The sequence below is a fragment of the Lagopus muta genome, chromosome 4 (genome assembly GCF_023343835.1).
Source record: "Lagopus muta isolate bLagMut1 chromosome 4, bLagMut1 primary, whole genome shotgun sequence".
In the NCBI taxonomy this organism is placed as follows: Eukaryota; Metazoa; Chordata; class Aves; order Galliformes; family Phasianidae; genus Lagopus; species Lagopus muta.
The window spans coordinates 56,725,614-56,742,676 of record NC_064436.1 but is presented as its reverse complement, the minus strand read 5'-3'; the positions used below and the strand labels follow the sequence as shown (position 1 = coordinate 56,742,676).

Sequence of the window (17,063 nt, the reverse complement as noted above, 5' to 3'; positions counted from 1 at the left end):
CTAGGTTTGACACTGATGACACTCAACCACAGATCTGTCAAAGACTAACCTACAAAGAACTACAGACAGATAGGAGAGCACAGCTTTCCTACTCTCCTTTATAATCCCTGGAAAGGGACAACCACCTGAAGTGGGGATTGCAGATTTCATTTGCCTTCAATGACTGCTAAAACTAGACATCAACAATGGCACTTACATCTTTGTTTACTTTTTAAATACATTTATAAATCTCAGAATATTGGATAACCACATTTTAAAAGAAACATCAAGGCACGTTGAAAAATGCTAAGTAGAACTATGGTACTGCATAAAGCAATCTCATGTTGTGCACCAAAAAATGAAGCCTGTCTTACGGTGGCAACAGAATATTAATACAAGAACATGCACATTTTTACCTCCTGCCATTGTCAAAGCTGCATCAAGTGCGGGACGTACTTCTTTCCCCAGCTGCTCTTGAACTCTGCTACCAAGCAAAGGTCCAACATCTGCAGCATGGAGAGATGAAAAAATCATCACATCCTAGTTCAGCTTTAACTACCTTTTAGTACAGGTGCTATCGATCTCTTACTGAACAAAGTGTACATAAGGTACTACAATTTCTCTAAGGCCTGACACAGTTTTTTTAATGGCAATTACTACCTTTTATGGAAAAAGATTTTCTTCATAAGTAGTCTTAACAAGGTCTAACATCTGACAGGAATTTTGTGGCATACTCGTTCAATACAAGCTATGGTTCTGTATGCAACAAAAAGAAGAAAATAGTTTATTTTCCCTTTTCCCATTCCTGATGTGTCAAGGTGACCCACAGCCCAGACCTGACAACCATCCTCGCCAAAATCCCTTAAGCGTGTTATGCATGGCTGCCAGCCTGCTCTCAGCATTCAGTGTTGGCTTCAGGCTCACGCAGATCCATCTCCTCCCTCCAAGCCCTCCTGCCTCACTGCCCACAAGCAGAAATCATCTTAGTTCAGCAAAAATGAGAAGGGGTGTATGCAAAAGACAGAAAGATGCAGAGTTGAGATTGGTGAAGCATCTTAATGCAACCTCAGGTAGTTGCTAGGTCTCCTCTCTATTCAGGTTAAGTAAACAGCTCTTGGAGCTTTTGCTCCTGATGAGATTGGAATACTGAATGCTACAGAAGCATCCATTACTGTCAAGACTGCCATTTCTAGCTGGGGATGAGAATTTTTATAAAGCAGAAAAGACTTTCAGCATTTCCTTAGGGTGGGCAAACCGAATTCATCTACATTTCTCTTGATGTTTATTCTACTGTTGATTCACTTTTAATGAAATCCCTTTGTCCTCAGGTGTCACACACTTAATTCTGGTATCTCAGTACTGTACAAGAAAATAAAAGCTATCTTTATTTATTGATGAGCACTCCTATCACAAATCCAGTTAGTTTCCCATAAGCTAGCATATTAAACTTGCACCGAAAGTAAATAAATATTTAATTTGAATTCTTGGGTTGAAAGCTAGAAGCTAGTACTTGAAGTGCAGATACTAACTAATTTATTTTTCAGCTACTGTTCTTGTTTTTAAAGACTTATGCAATGCCCAGTTTTTTAGACGTGAGTGTTCTTGCACAGAAATAGTTAGGAATATGTGCAAATACTGCTTTGGCTACTGCCTTCAGTGTGCTTCAGTAACCTTTAATAGACACACTGACTTGAAAGTATGTCAAGCTTGCTGCACTGAAAACTGTCCCTATAACATGCTTTAAACTGATACCAAAGTATAGACTCTAGGAATCAAAAGTTACTATCTTTGCTTCCAGCAATCCTGTTCACAATCAGTTTTGATATTTCTGCACTGCACTTCAGTCTGAAATGCAGACCTGTGCACAAACTGACATACTTATCAGTACATGTTAACAATGTATACTGAATTCTAATCTATACTGAATATGATTGCCCTTTTCTATTATTACCATTTTTGAAAGTTCTGAAAAAATTCAGTGGTTTGGTTCTGTTTATTGAGAGGTTTATAAGGTGATGCCTCCTATCATGACCGTACTGTAGGAGAAGGTGAGGCAATTGTATTTCAAGTGTTATGTCTTGTTCTTCAAGATATGCTCATCCTGAAATGCCAAATACAATAAGCAGCTTTGGAAAGAAGATAAATGTTTATCTCAACTTCTAGCTGAGCAGAGGACAAAGAGACAACAACAAAAATAAAAAAATGCAGAGATCTACAGTTATTGTAACCACAGCAACAGCTAAAAGCTCTTTTCCTTCACATTTGGCTCCACAGTAAAGACTCAGGAATAATACTCTAAAAAAACACAAGTATTAGTGGTTATTGAATTGTAAAAAAGGGAAAAAATACTACACTGATTTATCCAGTAAGCAATTCAACAAAAGACTTATTTCAGAAAATAGACTGCATTACAACAGCTCCAAGTCATTTTATATGGATAGAATCTCTGATTTTAGTCTCATTTAACACTAAGAACAATAATTATGTTTGCAAACCATGCAATCGTAATTCAAATTTCACTTTGCATTATGAGCTGTTTACATTATCTTATTGAAGGCTTTAAGTAAACAACACATCACTAACCCCCTCTAAATCAAAGTACTTACTATTTAGGTCAGAGAGCGCTTTATCCTTAGTTGTGTTGTACTGGCTCACCAAGTAGTCAATTTGCTGAAAAAAAAAGATGATATGAAAAACCATTAAAGTAATTGGGGAAAAAAAAAAAAAAAGTAATAGTTTCAAATAATGAGTCAGAAATTGCCACACTTTGAAACAATCCAAATATTTGTGCAGTAACCCTCTCCCCCTCCCCAAAATTCCGGAGTTCTACTGCTTTCAGTTAACTAAATGTTTTAAAACCCTGCTTAGCACAACTGCACATAAAAAGATGGGTTTTATTGGGAAACATACTGGAAGATCTCTGGGGAAAAAGACTCTACTTAAAAATGTTAAGTAGCAGAAACCGTGCAACACAAGGACTTCAACTCAGTCAGGCACAGTACGTTTGTGCATGTCTTCATCCCTCTGATTTTCTAATTAAAAAGGTGATTTCTCTTGAAATAAGAATTGTGCAGCAAATTTATGGGATCGTGGTTCTGAAGCAATTCACAGTCCAGTCTGGCTTTTATGGGAACAGCCTCTCAGAGTTCCCCTTACAAAAGAAGCTGGTCATTCTGCCTTAACGCGAATGGTTTTCATTGACAAACAGATCTGGTCCAGTGGCAACTTGGGTTCCACCAAAGCACTGAGCCAATATAAAATATCAACTTAGTTATCACCAGTTCCTGGTTCTGTACAAAAGGCTATTAAATAACTATTCCTGAAGGAAATCTTGCTACAGGTATGAAGTAATTTTGATTGATTTCTGCATGTTTAAAGTAATGCAGTGTGAATCCTAACCGAGTCATGCAGAAGTTAACTTGCACAGTAAACACGCTTCCAATTTTAAACAGAAGTGACTCAGATGTGCACAGAAGTGTATTTGGCTTGCAGCCTCAAGTTTTCAGTGAAGTGAAGAAAAAAAGAAACTAAAAAACACCCACAAAACAACAGCAGTGGATGTAATTAAATCACAAAGTATGAGACAGACTCCTTTTTTTATTTTTAAACAAAGGAGAAAAGAATAAAAAGAGCTTTTCCTACCAAGAAAGATGTAGGCTTTTTTGTGATGGTTGGTTGGTTTTCCTAGACAAACCAGAGGACTAACATTTTGCATGTCTGTAAGGCTTGCACTGTTTCCAGCAATGTCATAGACAAAATGCGATTCATGTAACTAATAGTGTTAGCAACAGCATTCGTGTAGTCTGCTAATCTGCTATGACAAGAACTCTTTACGTGTGACTACTTTCAAATCCTCCTGTATGTTATACACCTCATACTCACAAGGCCAGGACATCAGTTAGGATTTCAGAGCTTATAGCCAATGAATTGGATTCCATAACTTGTTTAAGAAACAGAAGTCCTTGTCTTCAAGAAATCCTTACACACGTGTGTCTATACATGATATCTGCGTACCTCATGTATCAAAAATGACTTGTAAGATCTATCTAGTGATTGCATAATCAAGTGCTATCAAGTCTAAGAAAGAAAAATTAATAATTCTGCATACAAATAAAAAACCTGCTACATAGCTGAAACTTTGAGGAACTCCTGGCACCAATGTTCAAGTCCTGACACTTTTAAATTCCACAGTTCTAGTGCTCTTCTCCGCTTTTTAGCTAAAGCCTATTTTTTTCTCTATTAGAATAGTTTCTTCCCTGTAACAAGATTTTCTATTCCGATATTTCCTGTCACATACTTATGACTATAATCACTCAGTGAAGAGGAACCTAGTGAGTTCTGAGACCATTGGTTTTATCTTTCAGTGCAAGCTTTCTCTCTGTGCCCCAAAGCAGCTCCACAAAAGGCCCTGTCTCAAGAGTTTCTTGATGCAACCTCCACTTCCTGACACACACCCGCATCACCAGGCTGTCACAACACACTGCTCAAATTAATAACTGTATACAGATCAACTCTCAATATTGAAAAATTTAACTGTGCTTCCCAGATGCAATGATTCAAAAGCTGCTCTAATAATGTTTGTTCTCGAACATGCATGGTCATATGAAAGCTTCTCATCTCATTTACTCTGCTTTATGAGAGTGACAAACAGAGAATTAACACCACACTGTGGTTGTCATTTATATCAAACAGAAATAAATGAGTATTTTCTGCAATACTTCTTCCTTATACTTCTCCCCTCCCGCCCTCATTCCCCATAAAGAAAAAATTCTTTACCGCTGGAGTGTCGTTAAGGAAAACTTTCAGATCTTTAAAATTACTGTTGACCAGTTTCTTTGCTCCTCGGACTTGACTAGTTAAGTGTTGGTTGGCAGCATATGCACAAAGCACTCCAACGCTACAAAAAATACAGATAAAATATTTATTGCAGTGAATGCCCGCCCTAACATTTTAAACCAGAACAAAAGACACAGCAAAAAAACTCTAACGTTATGAAAATAAAGGTCTCCCTAAGTTTATGCTTTGTCTTTTTTACTGTGATATCTCATATACACCACTTGGCAAAGTAGAGGAATTAGCTGTCAGAGCAGATACGGTGCTACTAAAGAAAACAAAAAAGCAGTGCTAACCCAGAGACTTCAGAAGTTAATAAATTTACAGACACTTACCCATCCGCACTGACAGCATCAGCAAACACGTGAATTGTATGCAGCTCATCAGTGTTACACTCTTTCACCACTATCATTATTGCTGACAAAGCCACAAGCAAATGTTCATAAAATAACTATTTTACATTTGAATATTGAATATTTTACATTGAATATTTTACATTTGAAAACTTCAGCAACATTTGCTCATAATGGCTCTATTTATTTACATAATTATATACATATTTTAAAAATAGTTCCCATTAGCTCTAAAAAACATATAAACATTTCCTGATAACAAAACAAAAGGTGGGAAGCAGGATAAGACTTCCAATCAGCACTGCCGCTAATTATCTCCTATTGGGTCATCCCCACTGCAAAATTCTAATCAAAACACAGTAGATTCACACAAACATCAGATAAAAAGGCAATTAAAAATCCCATGAGAGCCTCCAAAATCTTTCATAGCATACAAACTACTTAGGTTTTTGTTTTGTTTTGTTTTGTTTAGCTTAGATGTAAAATAAACAGAAGCAAGATTTTTTTTTGTTCGTTTTAAACCCATCTCATACTCACAACAGCTAACCTTTCAATTGGGAACAACCCTTTGCAGTTACAGGCACCAGGAGACAAGTAGAGTGGCCTCAGGTAGGAATGCAGGATTGAGAGCTCCAGAACAGGCTGAACACAAACCCACTCAGTGCTTTAAGGTTTAACTGGTAGACAGCAAAGAACCACTCAGCAGAGGCATGACGCAACCCCAAAGGGAAGCACTGCCTAAAGCCTGCAGCCAGATGCATTACAGGCATTTCTGGATGGCATATTAGTTCAGTCCCTCAGTTGTGCTGAGTGAAACAGCTCAGCGCTATAATTAGGCAGTATCCTGAAAACAAATGTTATGGACATCCAATCCAAACAACAGAAGGGAGTAACCATCACAAAAGGCATTTGGACTCCTCCCAAACTAAACTTCATGTGATGGCATTGAGAAGACCTAATATTTTAAAATAGGTCTTTAAGGAAATTTATACTACCTCCTTACTGGGCAAATAAAATTCTTGCTCCAGAGAATTTAAGCTCAAAGTAATCCATAATATAGGCACTCAAACGAGGAATCAGATGGTGGATGGTGAGCGCCTTGAATAATGTGATACATGCATCTCAGCAAGACAGGAGCAAACACTCCGATGAGGCTCATCTCCTCTTTTTACCAGTGATCCCAAACAAATCTTCATCTTCATCTTTTCCTATTTTAGCTTTCCCAAACATGGTGAAGGGTTGCTCTCCTTCTCTCTAGTACAAGACCTTTTGCTGCTGACAAACACTCAGTAGGAAAAGTTCGGTTTCAGAGCATGACAAAGTTAGAGATGGCTTCCTCCTGTACCAGAACTTCAGCCCTGCCTTTAATGCTGACTACCACCTACCTTCCCAAAAGAAATGACCCTTACTAATTAACCAACAGCAAGCAAGGGGCAGCTATATTTCCAACATGGCCAAGCTGTTCTGCAGCCATTAACATCAGCTACTACCAAAGAACAATGAACTTAGGATGCACAAAATGCCAAGAACCTGAACAACCTCCAATGGTTTGCATTTTGTAAATGATTTACACTTTGGACACATACAACATATAATTTGTCTTCTTTCTACAATAATGCTAATGGTTTTGAAAACATTTTTCTATTAAGGCAGTCAAATATTTTTCTTCCTCCTCAAATCTGAAGGCAAACTATCTGAAGCTATCAGGAAAAGCAAACATTTGTGTGTCCCTCTGTGGACTCAGTTTATAATGCCATCTTTGTTCTTTGGGCTGCCAGCGTTTTTATGCCTTTTCAGAGTTATGCTCACAGGCTAGAAAGGTCAATTTCAAGCTAACAAAACAGTACTTTGTGAGATTTGAGCATGATCATTTTTCTCTTCAGTCTCCTAAATGGAAGGGGTGGGAGGACACGGGACAGGGGGAGATACTTTATACAGCTGATGCATCCAGAACAACTGCAGCTACATTCTGAATGCAACTAAACAAATACACAGCACGAGAGAGGAAAGAAAAATCTATTTGTTATATAACTGAACCTTGAGTCAACATTCAGTAAGCAGCTACAAGGACAAAAGCATAAAGGAGGAAGAAAAAGGACATCTGACAACTGTTAAACAAGCTCCTCAGGAGTCAGATCCTCCACGCTCAGCTCCTATTCGGGTGTCATCGAGGTACAGAAGTCACTACTCCAGTTACAGGGGGGTCCTAAGCCTTTTCTTTAGCTGTGTTGCTAAAAAAATTAAACTCACAGAATAGAAACAGAACTGATTTACATACTGGGTAAATGGCACCTTCCCCACCACCAAATAGCAGACAAATAGTGGCTGGGGGCTCTCTGTACTAACCTGCTCACCGAATCTTTTGATTAAGGTTGACTCCCAGATTCTGAACAACGCATGTTAGCAATTCCACACACCCCAAATGCTTTCTACAAAGCCTTAGAGATGGATTTGTCAAGATACCAATACTGTTTCCATTCCATCAGACTTAGCTTTGCCTAGTACATCATACATAACAACCACAAATTCATACATACGACTACAACTTTAGAAAAGAACTCAACACCACCATCTCTCTGAAGGACAGAAAACCAACCACGTGCTAGTCTGTCCTATCAGCCAAACTAGTTCCTATGACTGGCATTAAGTTTGGCACTGGCACATACATTTTCACTAAAAATAAATTAAAATGTCCCATCTTTGGATGGCAATATCAATACAGGAAAATGAAATTACAAAAACCATGAGGTACTTCGGACTCGCTCTACCAAGAGAAGTATTTTAAGCACAAAATGCATCTTCTAGGGAATGTAAGCCTGTGTACTTTAAAATAAACAACTGAGTACATAAACACAACTCCTACTTGCTTCCTTATAATTCTTCTTGAGGAAACCCCACTGTAACAAGCACACTCTGCCTTCAGAGAGCACATCTCTGTAGAACAGCTTTTTGTTTGCTTTATTTAGAAAAGAAAAATAATGTAATATTTTTCCTTTCTTTACACAACTTCTCAGTAAACTTAAACCCTGATCCTGTTATCCAGAGCACCATCAGTGGAAAGGCAAGAAGATAAAATCTGCTAGCTGATATCTCCTAAAATCTGAACTAACAGCATACACAGGCAGGTGTGAATATGCTGACACATATACACTGACACATAGAAGAGCCATCCACATGTTACCAGAGTTTCCCAGGAGTTGCTATCTACGTGTACTACCTACTGCAAGCTCTGTGCTCAACATCTTTTCCCTGCTTATACTCTTCCATCATGCATTTGAGCTTCCTCTCCCAGCCAAGAAAAGACAGTTTGGATTTGTCTTGATGTCACCCAGTAGCAGTGGGGTCTGCTCTTTTGGCTGTGTCTGCAATTAGCCAGAAGCATTTTACTTGCTCAGGATGGAACTCTTTCATGTTACTGACACAGCTAATGTACAAAGCTGTGGTCCAATCTGTGAGAAGTGTGGATTTGGGAAAAACAACTACAAGTAAATCGTCCAACTGAGCTGAAACTGCAAGATAACTAGGGAGAAGAGTAGAAATGCACCCACAAAGAGACTTAGGCTGAGAACAGTAAATGAGGTGGAGAAACAGGTGCATCTCAGGCTCTCTTTTTTGTGTGAGGTAGGTGGGGAGGAGAGATGGCTACCAGCATAACTCTCCCTTGTATTTCAGCACAGTAATAAGCAAGCTGCCATGGATTTAAATAGATCCAGGCATAGCACCCTCTCTTCCCCTGTTAAAGAAGATCTGGGAAGGGCAGCAGGCTCTTGCTTTGTGTAGCCATATACTGGAAATTCGAGAACCAGACCTGCCTCAGCCAGGCTGAGATCAGCAATACAAGCTGTACAAAGCCCCTCTTCACCTTGCGCAGCACTTACAGCATTACAGATTTAGCTGCAAGTCCTACGGGATCATCTCTGCCCATGGCAGCCTGTGGAGAAAGCTCAGGCCAAGCCTTCCCTTGGGGTATGCACCTGACATTCCCGATGCCTGATACAAAAGATGAGTTAAAGAGGCAGTCTCCCCTGCCCTGGAAAAGTGTATTAGTATGGCTCACTGATCTTCCATTCACGACCGGGGGTTTGCTTAAAACCACAGCAACAGCTGGCAACAAACACACCAGTCAAAGACTGACAGGAGAAGTATCCCTTAATGCACTCTCTGCTGACAGGCAAAATCCCCTCAGGCACTACAGCTCCAACACAGTGTCCTGAGACATGATGTGAAGGTGCTGGCAAGCTCTGTCAGCTCCCTGAAGCTCCAGTATGCTGAAGGGTAACTTCATAATATATTTTCTTTGAGCACTACTGTGCTAAGAAGTTTTGTCCTGTAACTGTGGCAGGAATGTATCACCTGCTGTACTTTCTGGCTTTCTGGAATTCAGGTTACTTAAGTGTCATGTCTGTCAGTGACATCTGGCAGAAGAGAGCATGATCTAACACAGGGTCTCCCCAAGTGCTACACTTAAGCATAAGGAATGCCTTAATTCAACATGACAGACAGCAGTAAAAGGGAAAAGAAATCAAGGTTACAGTGAAGTGACAAGGTAAGTCCCACTGGATTGAACACTCACATAGTGTGGAATATAAGAAAATAAGAAAAACAGGCATGTGAAAAAATGAAGAAGTTGAAGGAAAACTAGAAAAAAGACAAACAAACAAAAAACAAAACAAAAAAAACCTGAAAGCAAACAATATATTTTGAAAGCATCTGCAGAGAAAATAGAAGCCCGGGCTGCAGTCCCTCATCACTCACTACATGCCCAGCACAGAGCAAGAGGATGCTAATACTCCTCATGCCAACTGCATCAAAATGTGACTAAACTCAAGCATATACAGTGAGCACATGCACGGCTTAAACAATTCAATCAGTGCCCTGAAGAAAACCCATCATTTTGAACTTATAAGAAAATCTATTAGACGAATACCATAGGAGGCCACACAATGGCTTTTCTCACCACTTCCAAGAACAAAACAGTACATTGTACCTGAGGTTCTCTATGGGATGCACTGAACATAGGACTGTATCATTTATTCAAGAGTTGAACATAACATTCTGCAATTGCCACTTTGAGACTGGCAGAAACCTCATTTGTCACATTCAGGCTTAATTTTTGTGTTCTGTATCTGCATTCCTCCCAAGTGAACACATAATGACCTGGGGATAACAAAGGCAGCAGCACTTCTTTAATGCAGTCGCATTTTCTTTAATAAGTACTAATATTAAAGTACTAATATTATTTAGCATAATAAAATCATTTCTGCACCTATAGTCTAATAGAGTAACATCATATGTCACACAGCACTGCAAAATTAGTGCTATACCAAGCTTTGTGTTGTTCTATTACACTTGCCTTATTATTAAAGAAGCAACAAAAAGAAATGTTGCAAAACAGCTCCTCTGACAGTCAGCATTTTTCTTCTGTCTTTGATGCATTTCCCCACCACAGTTGTCACAGCAACGACACATACAGAAGCAAAGTCCCACAAGAGGCAGTAACAAAATAAATAGCAATCCCAAGGCTGCGGAGACTATAAAACCGATCTCATAGTAGATGGCCTGCAATTCAGACAAAAATAGTGGTAATAGCAGGTATCAAACAGTCACTGCAATCATACAGAGCAAATTAATAACAATTAAACTAAAGACTAAACCATCTACTACGTCTCTGAGGCTATGGGCCCGGTGTTTTTGTCGATAATCAACAACTTTTGTAACAAAAATATATGTAACATTGCAGACACCAACAGCTAACAGTTATTTAATGAGAGCACTAGGAAGTAAGCTACAGGAATGCATTCTATGTGAGTAATATGTGCACGTGAAATGAATGCAAAGTGATGCAAATGAAGTAGATTAAAAATGAACATGTTAAAATTTTTGGACCACAAATCTAATGTTGCCCACATCTGTTTCCAAAAGACCTCCATAAATGTCAGCAACGCTGCCTGGATCAATGCTGCACTGGGTTGGGAGGGTATGCTGTTCTCTTTGTTAATCAGGTATGGAAAGATTCGTGGGATCAGCCAAGGGATGTCCTTCCAGGATGATGGATTGCAATAGCAAAGTTTTCTGCAAACTCCAGATAAAAAAACTGCTTAGGGACTGAAAAATGTAATAGCGTGGATTTTAGGCTCCCTCAGGTAAATACAGTTATTGTGGTGCCAAACAGCAAAACATCAGCAGCTAACAGCATGCTTAGGAAGGAAGGAAGGAAGGAAGAAAGGAAGGAAAGGAAAGCCTGCAATGCAATACCCTACTAGGCTTGGGGCACAGTGCCTGCAAGGCACTGCGAGCCTCCCAGGGACAGCTGCTGCAAACATAGGGCAGCATGGCCCAAACCAGGCCAGCCATGTGTCTGCCCAGCTGGGCAGCATGGGGTGGCCCGCCCCAGCTGTCCCTCCTGCCTAATAAATCTCTCTTCCCAGATTCTCTACAATTTGGGGAGAAATAATTATCTCACTCATACTTTGAATCCTCCTCTGTTTTATAGATCTGCCAGCACAAGGTCAGCTTGGCAGCCCCAGATGAAACTGGGGCTGCATATTGTCCTGCAAAATAAGTTACAATTTCACACAAGCTATCTATCATGCTCCAGTTCCAGCTTCACTGACGCCCTTCCTCGCAATCCCTAATTACCAACTGATCCAAATACAGCAACCATCACCATTAGCAGAGTTGCAAATTTCTGACCTAATTACCAATTCTAGGATGAAATCTAGTTTTTGTGTTGTTTTTTTTCCTTTAATCGTCATTAGTATTAACAGCTGGTTTAAACCTGTTCTTCCTTCTGAAGAACACAATTTAGATACTAGGAAGAGGAATATGGGTATTTTTCTGAAAGACTACACAGGAACCCACAAAAACATTCCTGTTTTCTTTTTTAGTTAGTTGAACACATCAGAAATTATTCTACGATGTACATTTTAAAATAGGTTAGATGGAAAAAAAAAACTAATTAAACGTAATAAATAGTTGTTTTAATAGGAGTAGTGCATATTGACATGGTTAGTTTCTTGTCAAAGCCGTACATCTACCAGATAAGACTTTACCTGGAGTGTCAGGACAACATTTTCGGGCTGTGGAAGTCAAAACAAATGGAGAGTGTGTGTAACAGGCAGCATGCACAAAAACAAATCGAGTAATGAATAATTAACCACAATCAAAACAATTAACAACACAGAAACAATAACAAAAAGCACTGAAGTAAAATAATGCATAGAAGCACAACTATGTAATTACAGAGAATTACATACAATAAAATACACAGCAGGTAATGTCTGGTTTCCTTTGTAAGTAAAGGGAATCTAAGATCTGTCCAACACACATTTCCATTTTAGAGCAGTGCAAATCAGTGTAGCAAACATATGTCTCTTTTAATTCCCAACAATCTCAAGGCCAGAGATTGCGTCTCTTCGTGGTTTAGTGACTCCTTCAAAAATTCCACCAGTTGTAACTGACCTGTGATATTCCTAACATTTTCTTTTCAATGCTAATTTTATTTTGGCATAAGTGCAGCATTTTCAGTAGCAGTTTTGGGAATGTAACAGATTACACAGAAAATGCACTTTCAACTAATTATGGAGAGATTATAAATTATGCAAAATAAAAAAGAAGGCATTCAAGAAGGAATGGGGAAGTGTATTTAACAGATTCTTAATTCATTTTTCATCTGTATTTCAAGAAAACACTAGAAGTGAAATACACAGTGATAGGAATTTCTGAAGAACTTAATTTTGCCCTTGTTTTCACTGTGAAAACAGACTTACTGTATTACCCTATTAATCTCCATATGACAAATTCACACCTGATAATGCTTTTCCTTTTCTTGTCAGCAGAAAAGAAAAGCTACAAAGGTAAAACAGCAGACCCTCAACCTAAAGTCTGCTGTGTGTGAATCAGAAATGTTTCCAAGTTATAGTCAAGTTTCTTCTTCAGCATTACACACATTTTTGTGGAACTTTCTTCTACTGTACAATATACTTTGAAGAGTCACAGTCCTATTTGGTACCACTAACCTCCCTTATAAATATGGTACCATGTATGATTTTGAATGGTTTTAGCAAGCCATCTCCCAGCAGAACTAAGGCTGTTGCAGCAGCAGCGATGAGCTGAGTCCCTGTGAGCACACAGCAACTGTGCTCAGCTGTCAGGTTATCCTGGCAGCTCAGAATCCCTGTCAGGGGATGATGAGGCATCTATGCAAGAGTCCAGCTGGGATCACAGGGACACAAAGTGCAGAACTGGGGAGGGCCTCTTGAGTCACTAACACATTCTACAAATAGCTTCAAAAAAAAAAGGAGAGAGAGATGAAGGAATGGCAGCAGAAATTTAACAAGATAAATATCAGAAGCAGTCAGATTTCCTATTTCTTTCAATTCCCTGGTGAACTAGTGAGCCTTCCTTTAATGTGGGCTCACACATGGCCCACTTCTTCCCCTGTGATAACATCACCATGTTCCCAAACAGGAGCCTTTCTTCTGGTGTTTCTTCTCCAGATATATGTATTTATCAGGAGTAATCCACTGTCCTCTGGAGACCCATGTGTTTCCTAGGCCATCCTAACAAACACTCCCTGAGCCCCATCATGTTCAAGTTCATTCCTTCTGGCTGAGCAACCAAACCCAAGGCAACGTTTCCAGTCTTCTACTTGCACCCTTCAGGGACATTCCCATTTCCCTGCTCCTGCTGGGAGCTCCTCCAGAGGCACATTCACAGCCCCACTTACCTCTTCTTGGCTACATCTCTCTGATATTTCTGGCTTCTGCTAGTCTCTCCACTTGCCCTGATTTATTCTCACAATTGTTTCAAGGTTTGGGTTATATTCTGGTCAGAATTGGGTCCTAGAGATGGCCTACATCTTAAGCACACCTGATATTGTATCTGCCATCCTATAATCACACAGTATTTTACCAAAGGCTTTAAATACAGATTACAGCTATTAGTTTCAAATTTCTCTTGACTTAGTAATCACTATACCGAAGCTCATCCTACCACCTACGTTCTAACGCTTTATCCAAGGGCCCAGCCAACAAAGCCCACTTCACGCTGCTCTCTAGGAGAGCCCGCACCATAGACAGGTGCTGCACTGCTAAGGCAAAGCCACACTAGATGAGCCCATCGGATTGGCAAGTGCTGCTTGATGCAGCAGGAGGACAATATCCAAGCACTTGAGTGTAATGCAGAGTGTATCAAACACCTGGAGTGATAAGCTTGCCGTCAGAAAGGCATAGAAACACAAGGTTTACCCACTGCAAATCCCAAGGTCATTAAGCTCATCCTCAATCAAGACAATAAATTAATGCCTGTATGCCAAGCTCCATGCTCATCTACCTGTCAGAACACCATAGTAAGCTCACATGGAACCACCTGTTCATTGCGTGGACCTGGTTATGACTCCTACTGCACAAAGAAGAAGGCCCAAGCAGTGACACTGCTTCAAAGATGGGGCACCGTCCTCAAGAACAGCCTGAAATCAGACCCAAGCTCCATTCTACTTTCTCTTGCTAACAGACATCCTAAGAATTTCAACTGCCACAGAAAAATCACAAACCTAGAGAGAAAATGGAGGGTATACTTAATGTGATTAGCACACTCTAAAAACTCTTTATCAGTAGACTATGGAAACTTAGTTTGACCAAGGCACCAGAAGCAGTATATAAAATGAACTTTTTGAGGAAAACAGCTGAAACTAACATAACAACTGAGCAGTAATCGCTCTTGCTATAAAGCATTTTTAAATAAAAGCAGTCTTTTCAATACAAAGGGACTTCAACTTCTGCATAATAAGGACTGCAATCACATTACAGATGGAATTTATAGCGGAGGCTTAACTATGTGTTTTTTACACTGGCATATGAAATTTCTATGCGACATTTTTGACACATTTCAGTCTCAAATTTTGTAAGAAACCATCAGTCTTGTTGCCCTCAAATTTCATTCCCGTATCTTTTTGTTTTAGCTTTAAAATACTACTCACTATTTTAGAAATAAAACTGAATTTCAAAGTCACTGTTTTCATTATTTTATGCAGATACACACAATTTACCTTTTGATAATCGCCCTGTGTATTTCCAAACTTCTGCTGTGCTAGTTTTCTGATGAGATCTGAAAATAAGCAAGAACATTCCAGAGTTTTAAACAAAATACATTATAAAAATGGAGGAAAGAGGATGGTATGAATTCTACTCTTAGGCAGGCAATATGCAATTAAGAATAGACATCTGCAGGATCAGCAAGCACATAAGACTTTCCATAAACCTGTCTAGTACCAACATTTTTAACTGACTGTGTATTTTATGAGATCGCAGGAAGATAAGCAGGGTATACATCAATTAAACCCCACTGAAATGCAGTGAAGATTTTTCTAAGGTCACCTTTCTGTAGCTTAGCAACATTATTAAAAGTTAAGCACAAACTTATCAATTACTTGGACAAAGTTCTGGGTGTCAGCTTTGCTTAATTTCTAAGATGAGCACATACATAGATACATATAAATACATACCCAAAATTACATAGATAATGTGCAAAACAAGCATGTTAATGACTTCTTGATTGGAGAGCAGAAGGAAGAAGACCCTTATCTTGCCCACTTTATTCCAGTTTCTATTCTTTCCTGGTTTTGGGACCAACAGACCTTACACAAGGGTGTGCAACATAGCCAGAACAAATCCACATGGTACTGCACGTGCAACTCCATTTCACTCACTTCTACAAGATATCACCCAAAAAATGAAGTAGGAGTTTAACATCAACGCCACTCAACATCAGAAATACAACAATGACACACTTATTTGCTGCAGTAAACCCCAGCAGCAGAAGGAATGGATCTCCTTTTGCAGACATTAGCAGCCTGCCCTCACAAAGGTGTTACTATCCCTATGGGAACTATGCTGGAACCTAAGGCTGCTGGCCACTAGAGTGATGCCCTGCACCTGCAAGCTCTAGCTCTGCTCCCTGCCAGGCTGCACAAAAGAAGCCCTGCTCAGATGTCCAGGAAAAATGATGGACTGAGCTTCTGGTCTCTGAGGAAAAGGAAACACATTAGGAAGGAACACCCTGCTCCCATGCTCATCCAGCACGAGGCTCAGTGTGCTCAAGGGCGTTGTGATCTCACTCTTCTCTAATTCTGCATAAGTTTATGAAAACAAATCCCCAAGCAGGCAGCTCCCCCCATCCTTGTCACCAGCACCCAACTGATCTGCAAGTTCAAGAGATCCTGAGAAGTCCCTCACAAAAATCAAACACAACTACAGAGCAACAGCTGCTTTTTTCAATGCGTCAAGGAAGGCTTTCCCTGCAAGGAAAATGTAGCCACCAAGACTGCAAATTAAAAAATTAAAATAAAAAATCTGTTAATGTTAACATATCAGAGGAGTGTCAAGCAGTAAATCATTCACAGACGGGAAGTGTATTTTAAAATGCAGGAAGCGTGCTAGCAGTTGATGATAAAGGAATTCATACAACTCCCTTTTTGAAAGACTACACAGAAGCTAGAAGATAAGGCTGAATCCCACAGTAACAGAGGTAAAACAAAAATATCAGTAAAATAAGCACCTAGGTGAAAGAAAGGAGCTACAATCCTAATAAACATGTTCAAGCATTGCTTGGCAGGGGTCAACCAATCTGTGCCAAGATGCTCACAGCATCCCCAACGACCCCCTGAAAATTCCTCAGGAAGTTTCAGTAGCAAGGAAGTGCACAGCCGAGTGGGGCAGCACTGCACAAAGCCCAAAATGTAATGCACACTAGCTGTGTCAGACAATATTTTCTTCAGCAGCAAATGCAGAACGTCTTTCCTCTTGTTTAAATCTATATCCCTCCCAAAGAGGTAATTTTAAGAAAGATTTGGTGCATGAAGCATCCAAAGCAATGAATTTTCTCTTGATCTCACAAGCA

At 39.6% G+C, this 17,063-nt stretch overlaps 1 protein-coding gene across 8 annotated transcripts in view; it reads right to left on the bottom strand.

Moving 5' to 3' along the window:
• PROM1 (prominin 1) overlaps nucleotides 1-17,063 on the bottom strand; it is a 59,762-nt gene that overhangs the window by 23,782 nt on the left and 18,917 nt on the right. For 5 of the 8 annotated variants that reach the window (XM_048941508.1, XM_048941507.1, XM_048941512.1 and 2 more), the window contains exons 3-8: nucleotides 15,214-15,272; nucleotides 12,218-12,244; nucleotides 10,519-10,724; nucleotides 4,756-4,876; nucleotides 2,586-2,649; nucleotides 396-485 (exon numbers count right to left, since the gene is read on the bottom strand). In XM_048941508.1, coding sequence (XP_048797465.1) covers nucleotides 396-485; nucleotides 2,586-2,649; nucleotides 4,756-4,876; nucleotides 10,519-10,724; nucleotides 12,218-12,244; nucleotides 15,214-15,272 — 567 coding nt within the window. The remainder of the gene's footprint in view (nucleotides 1-395; nucleotides 486-2,585; nucleotides 2,650-4,755; nucleotides 4,877-10,518; nucleotides 10,725-12,217; nucleotides 12,245-15,213; nucleotides 15,273-17,063) is intronic. The other 3 variants (XM_048941510.1, XM_048941511.1, XM_048941515.1) reach the window with 1 other exon arrangement.